General features: G+C 39.9%; 1 protein-coding gene across 2 annotated transcripts; it reads left to right on the forward strand.

Annotated features, from left to right (window-relative positions):
- Positions 1-81: 81 nt before the first annotated feature.
- On the forward strand, positions 82-24,995 carry HMGCR (3-hydroxy-3-methylglutaryl-CoA reductase). Of its 2 annotated transcripts, XM_029942445.1 has the most exons (20): positions 82-176; positions 5,330-5,517; positions 5,984-6,095; positions 6,375-6,462; positions 7,568-7,652; positions 8,522-8,627; positions 12,085-12,191; positions 12,303-12,419; positions 12,833-12,993; positions 13,113-13,354; positions 13,470-13,648; positions 14,723-14,917; positions 15,274-15,432; positions 15,580-15,737; positions 16,987-17,092; positions 18,848-19,018; positions 19,330-19,470; positions 19,554-19,712; positions 20,150-20,304; positions 20,452-24,995. In XM_029942445.1, the coding sequence occupies exons 2-20, from the start codon at positions 5,353-5,355 to the stop codon at positions 20,504-20,506; spliced, it is 2,661 nt and encodes an 886-aa protein (XP_029798305.1). In that variant the 5' UTR covers positions 82-176; positions 5,330-5,352; the 3' UTR covers positions 20,507-24,995. The 2 variants fall into 2 exon arrangements, with proteins under 2 accessions (XP_029798305.1, XP_029798307.1); XM_029942447.1 differs by lacking the exon at positions 19,554-19,712.
- The last annotated feature ends 208 nt before the right edge of the window (positions 24,996-25,203 follow it).

Here is a 25,203-nt window from a genome sequence, read left to right on the forward strand (position 1 = left end):
CCGAGCAGCCCCCAGATGATTGGTTAGACGATCGGACGATTCCCTCTCATTGGTCGCGACCTCAGACGGCTCCGAGTGTGCGTAAGGCGAAGGTTCCTTCCGCTTCGCGTCTCCTTTGACTGGGGACGGACGGAGCGTTGGCGTCCCGGTTCGGTGGCCTCTAGTGAGATCCGGAGGTGAGGCGGGCGGTGGCAGCGAAGCGGGGCCGGGGCGGCGGGGAAGCCGGGTTATGGCTGTGCTGATGGCGGCTCTCGGGCTCCTCCTGGCCCTGAAAAGGGGCAACCGGCAGCTCTAGCGGACCTGGCGGGAGCTGCGGTGGCGGCTTTGCGGGTGTGGGGGCCCGGTCCCGGGGAGACTGTAAGGAGACGCCCTTGAGGCGCGGCCGGCTGAGCGGCGGGGGAACCCGAGGGCCACGCTGGGCCTGAGGGGCGGGCTGGCTTCTCTGCGGCTGCGGTCACCATCGGTGGTCTGACGGGGCGTAGCCGCGTTTGTCAGCCTAGCCCGAAGTAGTGGGGTGGGCTACGCAGTCACTATCCTCCGGGCGGAAGGGTGCCAGGTCGGGTGACCCCGGAAGCCCCTGGATCCGACAGATGCTGGGAGTGAGTGTGTGTGATGTGCCCCGCCGGCAGCTCGCAGAGAGACCTGGAGGACTGTCAGGTCCCGGCGCTCACGCCCAGGTCTGCTGTTCGTCAGCACCTTTGAAGTGCCGAGGAAGATTTCCATAAATGCTGCTAACACAGAGCCATGAAAGAACCGTGCATCTGTAGAAATGTGTCTGGTCATTTACAGGAGCCACTAGTTCAGAGGATACGGAGCCCAATGTAGGGACTTGCCCAAGGACTTAAAGGATTCTTCTTCCTCTTTTTAAAGTTTTATTTATTTTGAAAACGAGACAGTGCGAGTGGGGTAGGGGCAGAGAGAGAGAGAGAGAGAGAGAGAGAGAGAGAGAGAGAGACAAGAGAAAGGGGAGAGAGAATCCCAAGCAGGCTCTTCCTGGTCAGCCCAGAGCCCGATGTGGGTCTGGAATTCACAAACCGAGAGATCATGACCTGAGCGGAAACCAGGAGTTGGAAGCTTAACCGACTCAGCGACCCTGGCGCCCCAAGGATTCGTCTTCTCCTACTCACCCCTACCCCTTTCTCCCTCCTCATTTTTCTTTTTTTGTAAGGGGCCTTAGCCTCCTTGATGCTCTTGTAGTTGAGCCCAAATCTTGTAGATGTTCTGAAATTATCTGGTTTGTGTTAGGGAAAATATACCTTGGAGGTTCCAGTATAGACTAGGCATATTCTGTGGCGGGAGAAGGCTGATGTACTCCGTCTTAAATGGTCATTTGAAATATTTCATGGCTTGGTTGAGGACATGCCACCTTAGACTTGGTTGTGAAAAGTCATAGGAAACATTTTTTTCTGGGCCAAACTAAGTACTCATGCATAATTTCAGCACCTCAATATACAGAATGTATTTTTTGTGTGTATGTTTTACTCTTCATGCCATGAAAGTTGTTTTCTGATTTAGAGGTAATCTAGCAAAGGCCTGGAGTGTGCTTTGGGATCAACTGGTTTTTGAGGGCCTGCTTTGTTGTGTTTTTCTAGGATTTGTGGTGAACTTGGAAGTAACTACAAATGGGATTTAGTAACAAATGGGTTAAAAAAATGTGCAAAGATTAATCATTAACATATGAAAACTTGGGTGTGGCAGCTGTGTTTGGCATGAGCATTTCATGATGAAGCGTGTATGTGTGTGTGCACACTCTTTTTGTTCTTGGATGATCTACTTTTTAAGCCATGGGTGGATAACTGCGTGTATATCAGTATCTATTTAGGTTTGACCCTTATGAAATGGCAGATATTTGAAACTTGACTTTTTTTTTAAACCTACACAGGTAGAGTTTCGGATGGCTGCACATAATACTTGTCTTTGTCAAAGAACTTTGGATCTCTAGCTTAATAAGTGAAAATGTGACCCATGAGCATGTAATAGGGTTGAGCGTAGAATCCAGGTTTCCTCATTTCCAGTGCGCGCGTGCTCTCTCTCTCTCTCTCTCTCTCTCTCTCTCTCTCTCTTTCCCCTAGGATACTAGTTAGAGCAGTAGAATGCTAGATTCATTTGGAACTAGAAATGACTCGGTGTGAGACATGGTTCTTGCCTTCAAAGAGTCAGAATGTCCACAGCAGTTAATTTGAGAGCCATGTCAGATGGTGTATTATCGAACGCTGGACTGTGTCTCACAGGAGGAGTGCAGGGTGGGAGGAAAGAATCAGAGTTGGAGGCCAAAGCCTCCGTTTCTGCAGGTGGCCCTGGTAAGTAGTTTCTGTAGCCCATTGGATTGGAGTTTGATGACTCTACTGAACTTAAACGTTCTGTTCTTTTGAAGAATGTGTGAAATGTTTGGGGCATACTTCACTGTGTGTAGGCAAGGCGTGCATTGCCTATTTAACTTGATTTTTTTTTTTTTAAGTAATACTTATTTTTATTGCTGCATGGCCTATATAGTGTTCATTGAATTCTCATGAGCTGTCCTGTAGCCTGCTGATAACACTTGCAACTGCTGATGAAGGTGGAAGACTGGATTCTTTGGTATTTAAATACTTGCATAATCACGGGAAATGGGGAGGGTGTCCATGAGAAATGAGATGGTGTATAATTATATGGTTACTTTTGACACACCTTGTACCTTCAATTACTGAGTTTGATTTCCAGATAGGAGAGATTCTCTGTGTTCGGGGCTGGTTCACAGGATCATGTGTAGGTTTTTTCCTGAATGTTGCAAAGATGATGTTACCTAGGAAAGAAATGTCCCAGAATTGACAATGCTACCATGAAATCTTTTTAAGGGACAACATAATGGGCCTAATATATAATCCTGAGTTAATGATGCTAAACCAATCTGTGATTGAATTGGGGTGCCTTCTTGCTAGCGTCTCAGATTTCAATTCAAGTGAATTAACTTTTTAATAGTGAAGAATACATAGATTTAATAAGGAATAATCTAAGTTGAGAATATTTTGGCCGGGAGAGAGTGTTAGAAATCATATTGACATAGTGTTGAAATGTATTTTTTGTTGATTCATTTTCTGATTTTTTAGTTTAAAAAAATTTTTTTTTTATTTTTGAGAGACAGAGAGATAGAGCGAGCAGAAGAGGGTCAGAAAGAGAGGGAGACACAGAATCCAAAGTCAAGCTCCAGGCTCTGAGCTAGTTGTCAGCACAGAGCCCAGTGCAGGGCTTGAACCCACGAACCGTGAGATCATGACCTGAGCCGAAGTCATATGCTTAACCGACTGAGCCACCCAGGCGCCCCATAGTTGCTTCATTTTCTGGAACATTGATGCTTGTTGATCCTTGAGATCAGCTTGTAGAGTTTTTATTTTTTGCTTGTAAATATAAGAAGGATGTTACGTCATAGAAAACTGGCCTGAACATCTAGGCTCTTAGCAGGCTTTTGGTGTAATAAAGTTGGATGCAAATCTATGATTATTACTCTCCAATGCTTTAAGTCCAAGTCCTTGCTCATTTAATAGAAACTGTTTTTGTTATTGTTCATTTTCAAGAGCAATGTATAGACTATAGCCTTTCTTCCCTACCCCATCCTGCTTTTATATGTTCCTAGAATGCTCTGAATTCAGCCCTTATCTGGGGGTGGGGGGCTGGAGGAGAGGGCTAGCAGATGGGCAGTTCTATCTGTATCTTGTTGACTTAAATTCATTTTTAGGTCTATTTCAAGATGTGTCAATAAAATGGATGCTCCTCTAGTTGATGAGTTTACTTTTAATTAAGCAAGTATTTGTTGAGCAGCACTGTATGTGGGTACAAAATGCTGGAGGATAAAATGAGGAACAAGACTCAGGGAAGAAGGTTGAAAAAGCATGAATAAACACAGGCAGATGCATGCCACATTTGTAGATCTTAGTGACTGCCAACCTTTTAACATTGAGACACACAGTAAGTTATGCACACCTATATGTATAGTTTTAATGAACCCTAAACTATTAAGAAACAATACCTACCCATACTACATGTTTACTTACAGCTGTTTTTCCTATTTTATTAAAAAATGTTTGTTCTGACTCGCAAAACTGATTTCATGACTTAATTGATCCAATGAAAGATGGTCGCCTACGGTCAGAAAGCCAGCTGTCTGGCTGGTAGCTGGAGCAGCTGAAATGGAGATACTATAGAATGACACAGTGGGAGATGACATTCAGTAATTACTTTGGTTCTTAAAAGCTACTCTTATTTTCTCTCCCTTAGTCCTTAAGATAGGGTATTTAGTTCCTTTTTCTTTATTTGTTGCCCTTTAATTTCTGTCTTCAATAAGTGAGTCATTTTCTTAGTTGTTACCACAAACATGAGACTCATTTGAATTCTTGCTAGTGTGTCAACCAATACCCTTACTTTTAAAATCGTTATTTGAAATAGATTTTTATGGGTAATGAATATGCTTTATTAATTTTAATCTAAGAAGTCTTAAAAGTTCCTGTATTGGAGACCAGTAACTATATCAGATTTTTTAAAAAATCACAGTATCAGAATTAACAGAGTTAGCTAGCAAATCTGGGAAGTTTAGTCATGGTATTTGTTAGATCAAAATTACCTGTATGTTCCACTGGGAATTTTCAAATGTTATAAACATCTACTTTGGCCAGCCATCCTCTTCTTCCATTACTCTTCTAGCATTTTATTAGCTGTAAAAGTGGAAAAAGACCTTTCTCTGGTGACAGCAACAGTAGAAAGTTTTATTAAACATCATTTTGCTAGTAACATTATGCCATGTTTTGAATGGAATGGAAAACTGTAACGGACCTCTGCCTTCGAGGACCCTCAACAAGTAGATTGGTATTTGCCTTCTGTGTAACTGGAATATGGAGAATGAAGAGGGTGCTAATGGGCATTTTATATCAGGGAAATTAGAAGCCAAATGTCAACGGTTGTTTTTCACTTTTTTTTTCCCCTCCCTCATTGCTCTCTTCCTTAGCTCAGATAATTTCGTGCATTGAGATATTTATTTGGTTTCCTCATAAAAGCTTGAATTCATACCACTTGTAAGAAATAGCTGTTTTTAAGTTGGCTGCTAATAAGAGCATTGAAGTGTTGTGAGTAAAAAAGTAATATCAGAGTAGAGTGCTCATTTTAATTTTATAATTATTTTCCAGCATTAATAAGGAACACTCTCAAATAGTATTATTCATATGTATAAGACGCTGTGCCTACAAAAAGAGTTTACAATGCAAAATCTTCTTTTCCTAAAAATGAAAATGAATAAAAATGAAAAAATCTTTTGTTTTCCCAAAACTGTGTACTCAGTGTTCACATTTGATATTCCTTCCAGGATCCAAGGATTCTGTAGCTACAATGTTGTCAAGACTTTTCCGAATGCATGGCCTTTTTGTGGCCTCCCATCCCTGGGAAGTCATAGTGGGGACAGTGACACTGACCATCTGTATGATGTCCATGAACATGTTTACTGGTAACGATAAGATCTGTGGTTGGAATTATGAGTGTCCAAAGTTTGAAGAGGTTTGTGAAATTAATTTGATACTGACTCAATTACACATTCAGTTTCTAAAGAGCATTTCCTCTTAGAGACCATATAGTCAAAAAAGTCCCAAGTAAAATCTTTATCTTAGTGTTCATGAACTTATCTCAAACTTCCATTTATTTACATTGTTTGGAAACACACTGGAAATACCTTTCTTTATGCTTTTTCTGCATAAAATGAGTGTAATTAACATTACTTGAGAAAATAATAGCTTTAAGTGATTAACAGAGAAAAATGATTGGCTTTAAACAGTGAAACACAAGTTGAAAACTTGTGTTTAATTTTTGATATACATATTTAATATTTTTATTTGACTTGTGACTGTATTTATATTATGATGAATATATAAACTAATGATGCATACAAAATAAAAAGTCTTACATGTTGTTGCTTATTTTAAAAAGTAAAACTAATGGAATTTTTTTTCCTTGTCTCTTCCAATAGGATGTTTTAAGCAGTGACATTATAATTCTGACAATAACACGATGCATAGCGATCCTCTATATTTACTTCCAGTTCCAGAATTTACGTCAACTTGGATCAAAATATATTTTGGGTAGTCATTTTATACATTTAACTTCCTTGTGCTTTCAAATTTTTATTTTGTTATGGAAATACAGATTTTTGTTCAAATCACGAATGAGGAAACCTGTATATTGCTTAGAGTGCACTGCTGCTTAAATTCAGTCCTCTTCTTATTGGGACTAAATATTCTGATAGTTGAGATCTTAATAGTCTGGAGAAAATAATATTTCTTTCAGAATATTGTATGGGACTATATGTTATTTTGTAATAAAGGATGAATTTTTTTTCAGTTTGAGTTTTGTCATTTTAGGTATTGCTGGCCTCTTCACGATTTTCTCAAGTTTTGTGTTCAGTACGGTTGTCATTCATTTCTTGGATAAAGAGTTGACAGGCTTGAAGTAAGTGTTTAAAACATACGTATACTTTTTTTTTCCAAAAAATTTTAACAATTTTTCTTCTCTAAGTTACAAAGTATTATATACATTTTCAAAAACTTATGGAAGATATGGGGAAATTTTACATGTAGTCATTTAGCTAACAATAATACCTTTTGGTATTTATCCTTTCCCATCTTTCTTTACACTTAAGCAAAAATTCTGAGATCACACTGTCTGTATACACTGTTTTATGACTTCTTTATGCCTAATGATAGTTTATCAGCATCTTTGCATGTCCTTAATGCTAAACCAAATGATTTCTAGTGAGTATCTTGTATCCCCCTATATGAATATATTGTAGGTATTTACTTAATCCTTTAGAATTGGATTCCTAGGTTATTTATTAATAACACTGTGATGAATGTCTTTGTGGCTAAATTTGTGCTCATATTTATTCTCAGGATATATCCCTAGGTGTGAGACTGTGGCTGTGCAAAGTTATAGGGCTTTTGAGTGCTGTTATTGCCAACTTTGTCTCCAGAAAGTTTGTTAAATTTACCCTTCCACAGATAGTGATTAATGAAAAAAATTACGTATATTTCACTTCTTTTCCCCATGCTAATTCAAGGAAACATTTTTTTACTTAGGATGCTATTTTGCTATAAAATTATCAAAAGGTGTTTCTGTGTAAATATATTTTTAATGTTACAAATAGTTTTTAATTTTGTTTGTTTATTTATTTTTTGGGGGTGGTGGAGAGAGAGAGGGAGAGAGAGAATACCAATCAGGCTTTGCGCTGTCAGCACAGAGCCTGATGGGGGGATTAATCCTACAAACTGAGAGATCATGACCTGAGCAGAAAGCAAGAGTCAGATGCTTAACCGACTGAGCCACCCGGGCACTCTAACATTACAAATAGTTTTAACACATATTTGTGAGCAATGAGTATGTTTAGCTTTGAAGATATCAGAGGGGAGTGAGATAAGGTATACCTTATGGGCTGCACAAAGGTACATACACTATACAGTTCTGCAGTGTATGAGGTGGTGGTTTTGTCTGAGAAAGCATTTTTAGGCTACATTTTTTCCTATGTTAAATGTACCTGATCATCTTGGTTTTTTTCCAGTGAAGCTTTGCCTTTTTTCCTACTTTTGATTGACCTTTCCAGAGCAAGTGCACTAGCAAAGTTTGCCCTCAGTTCCAACTCACAGGTAAGTATTATTTTTAAGACACAAATGTCAATATTATCCCTTTTTTCAGTTTGTTTACATTATTAGGGTGGATTAATAGTTTGTTCATAGTTGAAGACTCAGTAATTGCTCACTGTTTTGTCAGGTTTTAAGACTGGTCTTTCTAGGTACCTAACAACTCACTTATAATTCCATAGCTTCTGGAATTTGGGATCTTCTCCATTTTCCTATTTGAAGGTTTTGGAAATTAAGGTAATAGGACTTTTGGATAAGTAAGAGTGTCTCCCCAGTGAAACTTATCAGAGAACAGGACAGGATGTAATTGAAGAGAGTCTGAGGATAGATTAATTTCTAAAATTTTGGCATTAGCACTTGCATTATTTTCCATCTAAAGTTTTAGGTTGGTGTTCATTAGTCACTTTAAAGAACCTAACATTTTCAATAATCCTGCATCCGAATATCTGAGTATAAAGTTGCTGGTGATTCTGCCTTGATTATGTATTTGATAACTGTCTTGATCACTTGAACATGTAGACAAGAGTGTGACTTAGGTTTCATAGTATTAACAAGGTCTCAAAACATTTGCAGTGAAGAACTGTCAGTGGTAGCCAGTATAAAACATGGTGTGGTGTTTAGATGGCAGGATGGATGTACCACCTCGAAGGAATCCTCCCGAGAAGTATCTCCCTCAGTGGAAAGGGAGCGCAGGGCACTGGGCCTGACTTTAAAAATCCTTTGCATCTGGAATGCCTGTTAGTGGTATTGTGTTGTATATTTTACTCTTTGTATAGCAAATTCACTTTTAATAGAGGCCTGAGGATGCTCTCTGATGTTTTTCAAAAAAAGTTATTTTGAACCTTACCCTCATTGATACGTTTGGTCTGTTCTAGGATGAAGTACGGGAAAATATTGCTCGTGGAATGGCAATTTTAGGTCCCACGTTCACCCTTGATGCCCTTGTAGAATGTCTTGTGATTGGAGTTGGTACCATGTCAGGTTTGTAAGAGATTTTTAATGTTTTTTTTTAAATAAGTTAGTAGGTGAAGGGGAAAAAACATCTTGGATTGCACTGGTTATTCTTTTCTTTATTTTTAAAATTTATTTGTTTGTTTTTGATTATTTTGAGAGAGAGGAAAGCATGTGCACACAAGCAGGGGAGGGTTAGAGGAGGGGAAGGGAGAGAGAATCCCAAGCAGGCTCTGTGTTGTCAGTGTGGAGCTCTGCTTGGTGCTCAATCCCACGAACCATGGACCTGAGCTGAACTCAAGAGTCGAACACTTAATTGACTGAACCAGCCCGGAGCCCCTGCAGTGGTTATTCTTAAATTCTAACTTTTAAAAGTGTGACATTATTCTTAAAAGATTTTAGTTGAATGAGTATGTGGGTGTATCTAACCATATGTCTGACTGCTTTAGTGAAAACGTAGTAGCAGGTTACTGATACTTATTTTTCATGATTGCTACCTTCCCTTTTTGTACTCTACCCTTTTGATGATTTTGTGATGTTCGTGTTTGGTTTTTTGTTTAGTTTTTAACCAAGATTGTATTCTAAGTCTCATCTGGGGCACCTTCCAGTGCACCTGCCCAGACTAAGTCAGTGATTTGGTTCCTTGTGGGTTTTGGTTTTGGTTCCTTGTGTTTTAATTGTCCTGTAGGAGACAGTACAAGAGTCAGAAGTGGGCCAGATCTAAGTTAGGCCCACCTAATAGGCTGGTTGGGAAGATTTAATCAGATGGTATGCAGTACATCTTAGCAAGTACCTAGCATTAGTCTCAACACATGTTCCTTAATCCTTAATTAGATAGTAGAGTGTTAGATGTTAAATATCAAACATAGAGTAGAAATTGTGGCCTGGCCTGGAAGTTTGCCAGAATGAATATATTGTGCTGTTGTGAAGTTTCCCTAATCATTAATACTAGACTTTGTGGCTTCCTAGGGGAGCTACCCTTAGTAATGACAGTTCCAGTCTATTTCCTGGTGCCTGAGTGCTCTGGGTAAGCGGCTGTATTCTTTCACAGGTAAACTATCTAGCTTTTATGAAAGTAGTTGGTTGTCAATATTTGTTTAGTTGAGGGCCCATCACTAGGTAGTATATTAAATATATAACATTTCTTCTTAGGATAAATTTATTATTTTTTCATTTGTCATTCAAAATTTAGCAAGGAAAGTGTTTTTTAAAATATTTATTTATTTAAAAACAATTTTTTAAATGTTTATTTATTGAGAGACAGAGTGCGAGCAGGGGAGGGAGGGGCAGAGAGGGAGGGAGACACAGTCTGAAACAGGCTGCAGACTCGGAGCCTGAATCCACAAGCTGTGAAATCGTGACCCGAGCTGAAGTTGGATGCTTAACCGACTGAGCCACCTAGGTACCCCTAAAGATATATTTTTTTTAATGAACATTCCAGGGGCTTCAGACTCTGTGTATTCCTCTCTCTCTGTCCCTCCTCGACTAGCACTCTCTTTCAAAAATAAACATAAAAGAAAATTTATAAAAAAAATAAATTATTACATTAAATCAACTTTTATGGAGTATAGTTTTAAGTTTAGGCAAGAATATAGTTATATAACCAACACTACAGTCAAGAAAAATGTTTTTGATTGTGTGAACTCAAAATCACCTAATGTGGGGCGCCTGGGTGGCTCAGTCAGTTGGGCCTCCGATTTCGGCTCAGGTCAGATCTCACGTTCGTGGGTTCGAGCCCCGCGTCGGGCTCTGTGCTGACAGCTCAGAGCCTGGAGCCTGCTTCCAGTTCTGTGTCTCCCTTTCTCTCTGACCCTCCCCCTCTCATGCTCTGTCTCTCCTGTATCAAAAATTAATAAAACATTAAAAAAAATCACCTAATGTGATTTTATTCAAACAAAAGTATATATAAGAAGGTGAAGAGGATTAGCTGGAATTTGCTAGTAGGCCATGAAATCAACGATTAGTCATTTGAAACTGATGTGGAAAGCCATGGAAGCAGATGTAGAAAGTAGGATGATGAATTTTGGCATTCTAATTCGAAGAAGTAGACAAAGGAAGTGATTAGACTTATAGTTAGAAAAGCCAGTTAGGAGACACGTACAGCTAAGCAGAGGCGGTGTAATTAGGGATCTGGCTTAGGTTAGAACAGGATAGGTGTGACACATATTAGTGAGGAAATAACCAATTGGAAGGCCAATAAAAAGAACAAAGTCTTAACTTCTTGGAAGCATATAGATTGGTGCTTTCTCTTTGTGCAGCAGCCAAGTGGCAGAGAGAGCCTGGGGATGGGATGAGGACAGACGCCCGGAGAGCCCATGGCAACAGCATCAGTAACTGCTGGGCGGAGGGCGCAGTGGGTAATCAGGGTGTACAAGCATAGGTCAAGTATTGTTTCAGTGGTCTCACGTGTGAAAGATTATATTCTGCCACTACCTAAAATATAGCTTGTTCATAATGCTTTTTGTGACTATAATTTTGTCTTCAGTGTCCACATTTGAGAGTAATTGCTATAGATCTTTTTGAAGTATAGTTGACACAATGCTGTAGAGGCTTTTTAAAAAATACAATATATGTTTTTGTCCTATTATTTAATCAAATGATCTCTTTATTATTCAGAAATAAAATAGGCCATTAAGTTTTTGTTTTTCTATTAGCAGTTTTATAGGAAGAGGGAATGATTTTTTATTTACATTTCAAAACATTTAAATATTAATATGACATCAGAGATATGTTTTATGTTCAAGTTTACTTGTAAAGTTGAGGGGGAATAGGATTTGGTCATCAAAGGTATATTTCAGCTCTATAATTCTGTTAACCTTCTATTTGGGACATATACCAAGTGATACCTTAAACATTTTGTAGTGGAGCATTTGTTAATTTTGGATCTTGATTTGTCTTTTGACATTACTTGATTTTTCAGACAGATCAGTGAAATTCACCAAAATTATAAGAATAGCATAGCTACGATAGAGGTTACATTGAAATTAGAGTTCAGTTAGTGCACATGAAGTGTTATGATACCGAATCAGGGATGGTGTAACTGGCAGAACGCTTTATTTTAATAAATAAAGTCTTTGGTCCACAGGTGAATTGCTTTTTTGGTAAAGAGTGGAATTGGATCCAAACTGTGGGAGGCTTGCTCATTAGAGTAGCCTGGCCTTGTTAATCCCTGTTTCAAAATCAATTACTACCATTTGATAAAAGGGGATTATCATACGTGAATCAAGTACAGTGACTGTACCTGGCATTGTGATGGAGACCTGGGAGAAGACAAGTTCTCTTCCCACGTCCCGCGAGGGAGTGATTCCTACTCTAATGCTTGGTATCACCTTGGAGTTCCTCATTTCTTTTTCCAATAGATAAGAAAGAGCTTAATATACTAATGTTTTATTGTATTTGTCTTCTAAGAGGCAAAGTCCCTGTGATATATGTGGCATCAAAAATATAGGCACTTTACTAAATATACATTTAATTTTTCTCTAACCAGGGGTGCGTCAACTTGAGATTATGTGCTGCTTTGGCTGCATGTCAGTTCTTGCCAACTACTTCGTGTTCATGACTTTCTTCCCAGCTTGCGTTTCCTTGGTTTTAGAGGTAAGAGCAGTTCTTACTTGTGGCATTAGTGGAAGAGAAATGTTTCTCATCAAATTGGTTCACTTACATAAAATCAGTACCTTTCTACTGTAACACTGGTTTACTTTGTAGCTTTCTCGGGAAAGCCGCGAGGGTCGTCCAATTTGGCAGCTGAGCCACTTTGCTCGAGTTTTAGAAGAAGAAGAAAATAAGCCAAATCCTGTTACACAGAGAGTTAAAATGATTATGGTAATTTTGTAGTTTTCTTCTCCCTTCTGTGTCTTCTTCAGTTCCCGTGTCGTATTCTGCTTTTTGATTTTTTTCTCCTTCCTGCTATCCTCCTACAATTTTTGTCTCTTTCATTGCTGTTCCTCTTTTTTTTTTTTTTTCTTGTCTCATTTCTTTGGGGCTCTTAGTATCTCTGCCCTAAACAGATGTTTTAAGTTCTCCACTTAACCTCTTTTTGAAAACCTGTTCTTTGCACAGTGTTTTCAGTAGTTTATAGTATGCCACTTCTTTAGTCCCAGAGCAAGTGTGGGGCTTTCGTTTCAAGCTAAGGGGAGACCACAAAAGAGAGTATCTGGCTATCCAATTGCTAAGGATGAGAAGTTTAGGTGCCATTGATACGCAGAGGGTACATAATTTATAACATTTTATTCCAGTCTCTAGGCTTGGTTCTGGTTCATGCCCACAGTCGCTGGATAGCCGATCCTTCTCCTCAAAACAGTACGGCAGAAAATTCTAAGGTTTCGTTAGGATTGGATGAAAATGTGTCCAAGAGAATTGAACCAACTGTTTCCCTCTGGCAATTTTATCTTTCTAAGTAAGTTACCTGAGATCTGCTTTGTTGTGTATTAATCATAGCACTTCATATTACTAAAAGTTTAGGTTGTTTCTTTTTAATTTCTGAGTAGTAACTTTAATTTGCTTCCTTTTATTTAGAATGATCAGCATGGATATTGAACAAGTTATTACCTTGAGTTTAGCTCTCCTTCTGGCTGTCAAGTACATCTTCTTTGAACAAGCTGAGACAGAATCTACACTCTCGTTAAAAAACCCTATCACATCTCCTGTAGTGACCCCCAAAAAAGTCCCAGAGGATTGTTGTCGACGTGAACCGGTCAGAAATAGCCAGAAATTCCATACAGAGGAGGAGGAGACAAGGATAAACAGAGAAAGAAAAGGTAATTTCTTGCTCTCTTTATTTTCCATTTTTCCAATACTGATTTGTCAAGAAGCGGAGTTCATTTTAAAATATATGTTCACTGTTAATGAGATTTCATTTGGTTTCTTGAACAGTTGAGGTCATAAAACCATTAGTGGCAGAAAGTGACACTACAAACAGGGCTACGTTTGTGGTTGGCAACTCTTCCTCCCTTGACACTTCACTGGAACTAGAGATGCAGGAACCTGAAATTGAACTTCCCACGGAGCCTCGACCTAATGAAGAATGTCTGCAGATACTTGGGAATGCAGAGGTGAGGAAAGAAAGTTAATTCAAGCTTTGTATCTGTTAAGAAAAGGGGCTTTTTTTTTTTTTTATTAGCACCACCCTCTAACCAACTGAGCTAACTGGCCACCTGCTAGGGGCTTTATTTAAAGAGAGGAAATAAGGTTCTAGCTACTGAGTGCCTGCTAAGTTCTGGGCCCTGTGTTGTGTGGTTTGCAGGTAGTGGTCTTATTTATTCCCCACAACCTCTTGAGATAGTTGGAATTATCTCCCATTTTTCAGATGAGTAAGAGAAAGCTGAGGCTCCAGGAAGTGTAAGTATTTCCCCAAAGTAATACATTCATTTAGGAAATGGAAAAGCAGAGATCAAGAGTCCACGATTTGATGACTCAAGAGATAATGCTCTTTATCCTTTATTCCTGTTTGCCAGAGAGATGAGCCACTGCTCTCTTCTCATGTGAATTGGGGCCTAGAAAAGGTTTCACTCTATGAGTTTCAGAGACAGAAGAAAGATTTTTTGTTTTGGTTTGGTTTTGGTTTGCTTTTTAATAAGCTTCCTGCTCACCAGACGCTTGTTTTCCTTTCTGACATCTGAGGGAGTATTCTGCCTACACGACCATAGGAGTCAATTCATGCTTAGTGTGAATATTGTGTTCCATCCATATCTGCTTAATCATTCCTAATTTATGTGCATATGAGAGTAGCCTCATGTTTGTTTTTCTTTCACTTTCCCTCGTTCCTATTACCATTTGTACCAATTTTTGAACTGTTTTGCTATATACAGGGTTACCAAAACCTAGAGGGTGGCCATCAGAATCTTAATTATGTGTTTGTTTTTTTCCTACCAGCTTCATTTGCATAATTTGGTGTTTTGGTTTTACATTTATTTAGGGTCATATTCTTGTAAAAAATTTCATTTTTGTATTCTTATTTCCTTTCAAATCATCTTCAGAACTCCAAAGTTCTTTGGGTTCTCCTCTACTAAGAACATTGTTTGTATTAAATGGCATATTTATTGTGAAGGATATGAAGTGCACTTCAAGTTTTTTGTCAGCCCCCTCCCACAACGCCTTCTCTTTTTTTTTTTTTTCCATTTCTGTAGAAAGGTGCAAAATTCCTTAGTGATGCCGAGATCATCCAGTTAGTCAATGCTAAGCATATCCCAGCTTACAAATTGGAAACTCTGATGGAAACCCATGAACGAGGTGTATCTATTCGCCGACAGTTACTGTCCAGAAAACTTCCAGAGCCTTCTTCTCTCCAGTATTTACCTTACAGGAACTATAATTACTCCTTGGTATGTTTTCTTGATTTGAAAAAGTTTGCTTTGTAGCTTTTTAGTCTTATAGCTTTATTTTCCAGTTGTTAGTCTTTTTCTTGACAAGTCTTTTGTATATACATAATTTTAGAAAACATTTGTTTAATCATTGCACTGTAGTTTTGTATTCTGCTTATGATTACAGGTCCTAGAAATTCAACATATTTTTCCTGTTTATAGTCATTACTCAATGATTTTAGTACCTTTAAATACTTATAAAGAGTACATAAAAAATGTAGAAAAATAAAGGGTTATGTTTGAAGAGCGTTATGAATGACAAAGGGCTGTGTATTTGCGATTGTGATTTTCACTTGGTGCTTGACTTTCCCTTGTAGGTGATGGGAGCGTGTTGTGAGAATGTTATTGGATACATGCCCATCCCTGTTGGAGTGGCAGGACCTCTGTGCTTGGATGGAAAAGAATACCAGGTGCCGATGGCAACAACAGAAGGCTGTCTTGTGGCCAGCACTAATAGAGGCTGCAGAGCAATCGGTGTAAGTAGGCATTTCTATATTTGCCTGTCTTAAGGTATGCCCCGGGCCAGGTAATGAGAAAGGATCCGGAGATAATCAGGAACACCTTGGGGGACAAGCAAAGAGTTTTCGGGATTAACATGTGCTTCCGTAACATCCTCCGCATAGCTTGGTGGAGGTGCCAGCAGCAGAATCCTTGCAGATGGGATGACCCGTGGCCCAGTGGTGCGTCTTCCCCGTGCTTGTGACTCCGCAGAGGTGAAGGCCTGGCTTGAGACACCCGAAGGGTTCACAGTGATAAAGGAGGCTTTTGACAGTACCAGCAGGTGTGTGTGGGGTTTCTCTGTTCATTTGTTTATTTCAGAGCCAGTGTCATCTTCTGTGATGGCTAAACATAACTGTCAACATATTGCCTACTTCAGGTGGCATGACAAAATCCATTTATTCAAAATGAGTAATATTTATCGTTGGGGCAGAATGTTGATCCAAATGAATACCTCCATAGGAGTAAATAGAAAAAAATAGCATGAGCTAGTAAGTTTGTTGGTTTTACAAGATTCAGGTGGTTTTGGGTTTTTGGTTTTTTGGTTTATTTAGTTTAAAAAATTTTTGATGTTTATCATTTTTAGAGAGAGAAAGACCGAGAGAGAGACAGAGAGGGGATGAGCGGGGGAGGGTCAGAGAGGGAGACACAGAATCCGAAGCAGGCTCCAGGCTCTGAGCTGTCAGCACAGAACCCAATGCGGGGCTCAGACTCACTAGCTGTGAGATCATGACCTGAGCCAAAGTTGAATGCTTAACTGACTAAGCCACCCAGGCATCCCTATTTTGTTTTTTTTTGTTGTTGTTTATTTCAAGTTTTTATTTAAATTTTAGATGACATAGTTGTAATATTGATTTCAGAAGTAGAATTCAGTGATTCATCACTTACATATAATACGCAATGCTCATCACAAGTGCCCTCCTTAATGCCCATCTTCCACCCACTTCCCTCCATCAGCCCTTAGTTTGTTCCCTATCATGAAAAATCTCTAGGGGTTCTGGGTTGCTCAGTCACTTAGTGTCAATTCTGGATTTTGACTCGGGTCATGATCTCATGGTTCGTGAGATCGAGTCTCAAGTCAGGCTCTGTGCCAAAGTAGTCAGAGCCTGCTTAGGACTCTCCCTCCCTCGCTCTCTGCCCCTCCCCCACTCATGTGCACATGCACTCTCTTTCTCAAAATAAATTTAAAAAAAAGAATGAAACTATTGAATTAGTGTTATCATATAATGTTTTGGGGCATGTGGGTGGTTCACTGGGTTATGTGGCTCTTGGTTTTGGCTCAGGTCGTGATCTCATGGTTCGTGGTTTTGAGCCCTCTGTTGGTCTCTGTGCTGACAGCATGGGGTATGCTTGGAATTCTCTCTCTCCCTCTCTCTCTCTCAAAATAAAAAAACTTACTAAATGTATTTTCCTTTTTAAGTAATCTCCATGAACATTGTCTTATGTGTAAAAACAACCAGCTGAACTAGAATTTTAAGATAACTTCCATCTTTTTAACTAACAGAATAAAAAACGTTCACTTTTGTTTACAGATTTGCACGTTTACAGAAACTTCAGATGAGTATGGCTGGTCGCAACCTTTATATCCGTTTCCAGTCCAGGTCAGGTGATGCCATGGGGATGAACATGATTTCAAAGGTGAGCCTAGACAGACTATAATAGAGACTGACAGTCCCAGGGAAGGGGAACTGGGGGTCAAGGAGGTAAGAGTCGGGGATAGACTCACTATATGTCCCTCCTGTATTTTTGAATTTGGTACTGTGTACATATACTACTTATTCAGAGAGTTCACTGATTGAAAGATCCTCATTGAAAGCTAAATATTGATTCATATAACTTATCAGGTATTTCTGGGCTTTGATATATTTTTGTATTTGATATGTTTAATTTAGATGGGGTATACATGTTCTGGATCTATTCAGAGGTGGGGGGATCTTAGGGTTAGTGCTTCTTGACTTTATCTTATAAACTTTGAAAGCTCACCTCTTTTAGAGACCTCAAAACTTGTATTTAAGAGGCCAAGTTCTTAATGATCTCCTTATAAGAATATTGTGTATAGCTTACATTTTATTCTACTCATACCTATTATTTACAAATATTCTTTTTTATTTACAAATATTCACAAATGTAAAATGTTAAAGTCAATTAGGTTAGCAAAATTTCCTTTGTAGTTTAACTGTATATAAGGGCATCCAGAAAGAGAAGAGGGGAGAATAGTGACTAAATACCTAAGTTTTAAAGGTTGCCAATAAACAGGACAGTAGTTCCTCAAAAAATTAAAAATAGAATCGTGATCTGGCAATTCCACTTCTGGGTATTTACCCAAAAGAATTGAAAACCAGGTTTCAGAGACTTACTTGTATACTCGTGTTCATAGCAACAGCATTTACAGTAGCCAAAAGGTGGAGACAACCCAAATGTTCATGGGCAGATGAATGGATACATAAAATGTTGTATGTACATATAATATTATTAAACCCTAAAAAAATAGGAAATTCTGACATATGCTAAAGGAGCCCTTAAGGTTCACTTGCTAAGTTAAATAATCTGGCTAACAAAACAGGCAAATACTATGCGAATTCACACGTACGAGGTACCTAGATTACTTAAATTCGTAAAGACCGAAAGTAGGAGGGTAGTTGCCAGCTGTTGAGGAGAAAGGGAAATGAGGAGTTGTTGTTTAATGGGTTTGGAGTTTCAGTTTTGCAAGATGAAAAGAGTTCTGGAGATTGGCTGTGTGACAGTATGAACGGACTTAACCCTACTGCACTGTACGCTTGAAAATAGTTACTATGTTACATGTATTTTGCCACAATTAAAACAATTTTTTAAATTGCCATTAAGTATGTTTTTGGGTACTGAGGTATGGGTTATTAATTGAATTAATTTCACTTAATTGGAAGTCTTTACATTTTTGTAAGGTAAATCCCAACGACTTCCCATTAACAACAGGATTTCCTTTTATGTCTGGCTGCTCTGGGCAGACTTGGTAACTCGGGCTTGTAGGTAACAATTTAAAAACTAGAAGAGGAAATTTATTACATGTTGACCGTAGGTTGAGTTACTCACTCCCAGTGAAATGATTATGAATATTATAGTCTCACTGAGTATTTTTTAATTATTTAATTAATATTCTCATTATTTCTCATCTGCATCCTGTACGAAGAGCTTTGCTTTCATTCCTAGAAGGAAACCTAGGAGTCTGTTTCTGACTGAGAAGTTAGTCACTGTGATGGTTAATGAAACTATTATTTTATACTCACTTCCTTTGAAGTATATTTATTATATTTAGAAATACTTTAGTTGTTATAAGTATAAGTATTCCTAGACAGAAATAAAGCCCATGATCTATAAGTAACTTTGTCCATTTTAATTTTATTGTGTTGTTGACAGGGCACAGAGAAGGCACTTGCCAAACTTCAGGAGCATTTCCCCGAAATGCGGATTCTCGCGGTCAGCGGGAACTACTGCACCGACAAGAAGCCCGCCGCTATAAACTGGGTAGAGGGAAGAGGGAAGTCTGTGGTCTGTGAAGCGGTCATTCCAGCCACAGTTGTCAGAGAGGTGAGTGACTGGCTGAGCATTTCATTTTGTTAACTGGTTTAAAACTTGGGGAAAGGAATAGTAACACTGTACGTGAAGTTTAATACTATGGGCGTATGTTTTATGTTAGAAATGACTGAGGTATAACATCTTGCCCGTCTGTGTATAGCACTCACAGGAATAAACTTTACAGGTAACCTTCACTGAGGATGAGGCCACAGTGGGGCCATATCTAAATTCTCTTGGTTTCCAGAGGACAGAAAGATAGAGCTGGGCAACATGCCCTGAATCTTCGGGAAGAATTTGTAAAACATGCACGCTCTGTTTGCTAGGTATTAAAGACGACTACAGAAGCTATGATTGAGGTCAACATTAATAAGAATCTGGTGGGCTCTGCCATGGCTGGGAGCATTGGGGGCAACAACGCCCACGCGGCGAACATCGTGACCGCCATCTACATTGCCTGTGGACAGGTGAGGGCTCCCTCCTCTACTGCTCGTCTTGTGCTGCTCTAAGTTGAGAGAAGTTTTATACTTCTCCTTTTTATTTTTTTCAGGATGCAGCACAGAATGTTGGTAGTTCAAACTGTATTACTTTAATGGAAGCAAGTGGCCCCAGAAACGAAGATCTGTATATCAGCTGCACCATGCCATCTATAGAAATAGGAACTGTGGGCGGGGGGACCAACCTGCTCCCTCAGCAAGCTTGTTTGCAGGTATGACGCCTCAGCCCTGAAGTCTGCTGACCTCAGGTCTAGTTCTGACTTGCTGGGATTCTCTGTGTCTGCCTGACACCACATGTCACTCAACTGTATTTTAGCTGGTCTTTACATTCTTTTGCTTCTCACCAGCCTAACCCATTGTGTCAAATTAAGCCTGTTGAGACATGTGCCTCGTAAAGTAAGAAAGTAGAGTAAGAGAGTAAAATGATGTTCATCTCCTCTGATTAAGTGCCCTGCAGAATAGCTGTGGATGTTATGTTAACTGTGGTGCATATTATTGCGAGTCCTGGCTGTCAAATCTTGGAAATGGTATACTTCTGGAATCTGTTCTGTTTGATGCCATTGTAGTTGCCCTTGTTTTAGCTGATAGAGAGGGAAGCTGTTGCCATGACTTTAAGGGCGAGCCCTGCTGTGTCTCTCCCTGGCTGCAGATGCTAGGTGTGCAAGGAGCATGCAAGGACAATCCTGGGGAAAACGCCCGGCAGCTTGCCAGGATCGTGTGCGGCACAGTCATGGCTGGGGAACTGTCACTGATGGCAGCGCTGGCAGCTGGACATCTTGTCAAAAGTCACATGATTCACAACAGGTAAGACTTAAAGATTGACTTAACATTGTTTCCCCTGTACTTAAAATACGCAGTACAAAAACCCACTACTCACATACAATAGTCCTAACTTAAAATTCTGCATTCTTGATATTTCATACAACCCTGGTTTGTCTTTCTCTGCCGTAGGTCAAAGATAAATTTACAAGACTTCCAGGGAACTGGCACTAAGAAGGCTGCTTGAATAGTCTGACAGATCTGAACTGAAACACGGGCATTGGGTTCTAAAGGACTAACCTAAAATCTGTGAATTAAAAACCTCAGTGCGGTGTTCTATTGAGGATGACTGGACGTGATCTGGGAGGTGACTGCTTGGTGTTCGGCTCTTTCAGAGCAGTCTGAGATCCTTTTTTCCATGCAGATTTCTTGGATCTGAAAATAGTGTATTGCTTTATGTGCCATGCTCTCTGGAAGGAAAGATCTCAACATGGATATCACACTCTAAACATCACAGATGGTAATCTACAGCTTGCTTCTGAAAGAATACAAGATGGAAAGAAGGATTTTCTTACGATGAAATCCATGGAGTTCGTGGTGATCAGTGTGAGACAGTGTGAGATCCTCCTCTCCAACCTGCCCTCCCTCCTGGTTGAAAATGGAGTTTTAAATTATACTGTAGCTGACAAACTGATTTCATAGTTAATTTATTGAGTCTGGGTTATAGAACTTAAATAAGAGCTAAGTTTATTTTTTGTAAACTAATAATTCATTTGGTGCTGGTCTATTTTGATTTCTTTTTGGGTAGCCATTGGGATTCTTCAGAAGGGGACCTACTTTCTTCAAGGGAAGAATTATTCTTTTTCCCAAACTACTGGAATAATGTGCTAAGCAGTGCTAATAGTTCTCTGTCAAGAAAACAAATCACTGCATTAATCTATGCGGGCTATTCAGAGAGGCCTCTTGTCTAAATATAAATGTCTGTCTAGATTGCTAGAACATCTCTTGTAGTGTCAGGCTTTAAGAAACAAGAGTTTTGCACTCTTTGTTAAATATACAAGAGCTCTGAATATTGTTTAGACAAAGGGGACTCTCTTATCAAGAACGTACAGGTATGACCTCTTAGAGCTCAGACGGTGGAAAACACAGGCTTGAAAGAACAATGGTGTTTCTCTAGGCCAACTTTAATTTCTTAGAAGACTTAAATTGATTTAGCTGAAAAATCTAGGTTTTTGGTAAAGAACTGAATCAAATCTGTATATGTTGTAATAAAGCTTCTTATGCTAGGAGTTCACTGAAAGTGTTCAAGAAATCAATAAAAATCGACTTGTATACTGATAAGACACTCTAAGCTTGGGTCAGAAAAGATAGTGTTGTTGAATGTTGTCCAGGAAACCCTGGCTCGCTTTTCATGCCCAGTGACAGGGAAAGTCAGCTTTCAGAGCCGGTGTAGGTGCCACATGAATGGCCCTGGGGGAGCGTGCTTTGTTCCCGTGGCCAGGACGTTGGTGACCGGAACATTCACACAAGGCTCTTTGGTAGACCCATAAAAGCTCTTTGCTTCCTCAGGGCGTCGGCAGAGTTGTTGAATCTTAATTTTTTTTAATGTACAAGTTTTGTATAAATAATAAAGAACTCCTTATTTTATATTACATCTAAAGTTTCAAGTGTTGGTCTTAGAGAGAGAAGATGGACTCTGAAGAACATTCCAGTAATGCCGTGGCAGCGTGGAGAGCCTCTGCGTGATTGTGTCTGCAGGACTGTCGTGGAAGACTGACCTTTGTTGTTGAATGTAAAGTTTAAATTGCTTCCATTGTGACTTGCAGCCAGTGACTTCTTAGTATTCTGAACTTTTCATGGAAGTGGCAGTGCAAAGTGTGAGTCTCCATTCTGGTGACTGTAACCAATATTGTCTTGCTAAACGAATGTTTTGTACAATTACTAAATCGTATACATTTTGTTACACTTTTTTCCCAGTTCCAGTAAATTATGAAAAGGAAGTTAATACTGATCAGTGTAAGCAGTAACCTTTTTTGTTTGGATTAACCCTTGGCCTGAGGCCTGGAAGCTTGAAAGTCTGGCCAGAGTGGTGTTCTATGACCATTTATCCTTCTCCATTAGATGCTCCAATTCCTACAATATTAATGGCAGGCGCTGTGTTGTATGTACATTAATGTTACTTTCTTTATGCTTAGGAGAGTTCAGATTGATCTCATCTCAGCTGGACCATTTGTGGATATTGGGGACACGAGGGTTAGTTGAGGAAGGGGGCATAAAGATCAGGCATCCAAAAACAAATGGTCACTGTACATTTAAGCTATCAGCTGACTGGGGGAGTAGCTGAAGTCGGCCTCTTTCAAGGCTGACTGCTGTTTACTTACAGTTGCTGACTGCCCTTCTGCTGTAGTTAAGAGATGAAAGGCGAGTATGAAGCACTTAGGACCCGAGGCCCAGATGCTAGAAAATAGTTTGAATTTTTCTCCTGAAAATGACATGTGATCGCTTGTGCGGTCATACCCCTGCAGAGTGAAGCGGGCTGGACAGGTGAGCCTGGGGAGTTTTCTTGCCCTTTTCTACCTGGGTGGTTTGATGAGCAGTGAGGTGCATATGGACTTCTTCCTCATCGTAGGGGAGGGTCGAGAATTAAATTCAAAGGAACATCACAAGGGAACACAGAACAGCAAAACACATCCATACAAATCCACTATGTACAGAAGGTTGAAATGCGAGCAGTAAAGTCATAGAATTTTTTAAAAGACTAATATTTTTGAAAAACTGTGGGTTATGGAGAAGACTTGAATTTACGGATAATGAACTTTACCCAGTCAGCAAAAATAATTAATGGATTACCTCTACACTGGAAGTCGAGAGAGATGGCAAATGATTTAGTTTACAATTACATTTGAACAGATGACTTTTTCAATGTGATGTACATGGAACACATCACCCCCTTGTTTTCCTTTTCTTCCTGAGCAAGTTTGACAGGAGGCATGGGTACCTGAGTGTCAGGAAGTGAGCAGTTCTCAAGAAAGGCCAATAGAAGAGCCCGGTGCTAACGGCTGGACTGAGGAGGCGGAGCACCAGGGAGCGTTCTCATTCCCGTGCTTCTCCCACCTGAGTGTGCGTCACCCGCTACCCCCCCAGGCTTAGCCCAACAGAGAACAGTGCTGGGCCCCACCCCCAGGGCTTTTCATCTTGGTCTGGGGCTGGGCCCAGGACATTACCTCGCAGCTGCTCCTGCTCTACTGGCCTTGGATTTCAGTGTGAGGTGCCTGGTATTCCTATGAATGTGAGAGTATTAGGGTATTTATTCAGAAGCACAAGGCTGGAAAACACCTATGGAGAGACCAAGTGCTGGTTAGTAAGACTTCGTGAGAATCAGTCCTAAAGGATTAATATAATTAGTTAGCAGACGGCTAACCAACTAGAATGGGTTATTTGGCTTTGGTGTCTCCCCTCCCACCTACCTGGTGACCACCCCTCCCCCAACATTAAAGTCTCCACATAACCTAGTTTTAGCAGAGTATCCCCCTCACTCTCCCACCCCTTGGTCCCTACTCTCTCTCCCAAAGGTCCCAAATAAGAGTTGGGGGCACAAAAGGAAAAAAAAAGGCAAGCCTGCTTTTTAAGAGGTTTGTATCTACCACTATCCACTCACTGGCCTCACTCACCCACCTTGTAGCCCCAAAGTTTGAAGCCTCACAACCCTCTCCTTTAACCCCCAAGTTTGACTCTTGTAGTTTACCTTCTCAGGATTTCAGGCCTGGAGCGGGATTACTCTTGACTATGGAGTCAAGAAGCTGATTTCCACAGAGCATTCCATTTGGTGAATTCTGAAGCCAGATGGCAGTGAGCTTTAAGAAGGGCCTTGTGCCAACTGCCAACACAGCACCTCATGTGTTTTGTTGAGGAAACTATCAGCAGAAGGAAGTAATTAATCCAAAATAGAAGGGTTGTAGTCATCTAGCTGATGTTGATTATGGAACCTTTGCTTTCCTGTCACTTGAAATTCAAAATGGTCAACAGGGTTCAGTGGAGGAGGTGGGGATGGGGGACAGGTGGAACAACGGTCTCAGTCTCCATTCTACAATCATCTTGGTAGGAAGCCCGGAGACAATAAAGCACATCTAGAGTAGTGATGGCCCTAAATGATGTGGGACAGAAGAACCTCACTTGCCACCTCTCTTGTACCCTTGAAGCTCACGAAAGAGACAAAACCTAGAAGCCTCTTCCTCCCTGCCCATTTCACTGTCTGGACTTGGGGTCTAGCCTCAAAGGGCTCTTAGAGTAAAACCATCCATTTTTAATGCACTGCCTGCCTTAGTCTTTTCAAATCTAGGGTATATATAACCCGTGAGAGATCTGCCTCATTCTTAAACTTAATTGCTCGTAAGAGCAAGATACAGTCAGATCTGTCCGGAGCAGCCCACTAACCTCTGGCCACCTGGATTCTCTCCGGTTGTACAACCCTTGGTAAGTGGCAAAAGCTTAAAGTTGGTATAGCCTGGATAATTGAAATTCTACACGGAAAGTTCTTGGGGAAATGTTCATCTTTGAACTTGTTTAGGACAGTGCCTACTTTGGCCAGTGGAAAACGAACCTTGAACACCATCAGAAAAAAATGTTGGGCACACATCTCTAATACATGTGTATTTCTTGATATTGAATTATGTATATTGTCAAACAAAAGACTTGAATGATAAAAAAATATATAGAAATAAAAACTGAAGATCTTTTTTCTGTATTCTAATGTTAAATCTTGTCCACATTTTCCTCCCAAATGGACAGAAGTCTAGTGAAGACAGTGAAGGGACCATTTCTTCTTGTCACCTTAGTATAGCATCTTAGGTCCTTAGTGTTAGATGGCCAACAAAAGTATAATTAGGACTTACTCCAGAGAAAAGTCATTTACAACAGGAGGGCAGCAGTGTTGAGGGAGTTGGA

Source organism: Suricata suricatta, chromosome 6 (genome assembly GCF_006229205.1).
Source record: "Suricata suricatta isolate VVHF042 chromosome 6, meerkat_22Aug2017_6uvM2_HiC, whole genome shotgun sequence".
NCBI classification, from domain to species: domain Eukaryota; kingdom Metazoa; phylum Chordata; class Mammalia; order Carnivora; family Herpestidae; genus Suricata; species Suricata suricatta.

Excerpts from the sequence above, each read along its gene's own strand:
- HMGCR (XM_029942445.1), top strand. The coding sequence starts at position 5,353 with ATGTTGTCAAGACTTTTCCGAATGCATGGCCTTTTTGTGGCCTCCCAT. Across the intron at positions 12,192-12,302 it reads GCGTTTCCTTGGTTTTAGAG|CTTTCTCGGGAAAGCCGCGA; the intron begins GTAAGAGCAGTT and ends TTTACTTTGTAG. Across the intron at positions 12,994-13,112 it reads TGGCAATTTTATCTTTCTAA|AATGATCAGCATGGATATTG; the intron begins GTAAGTTACCTG and ends CCTTTTATTTAG.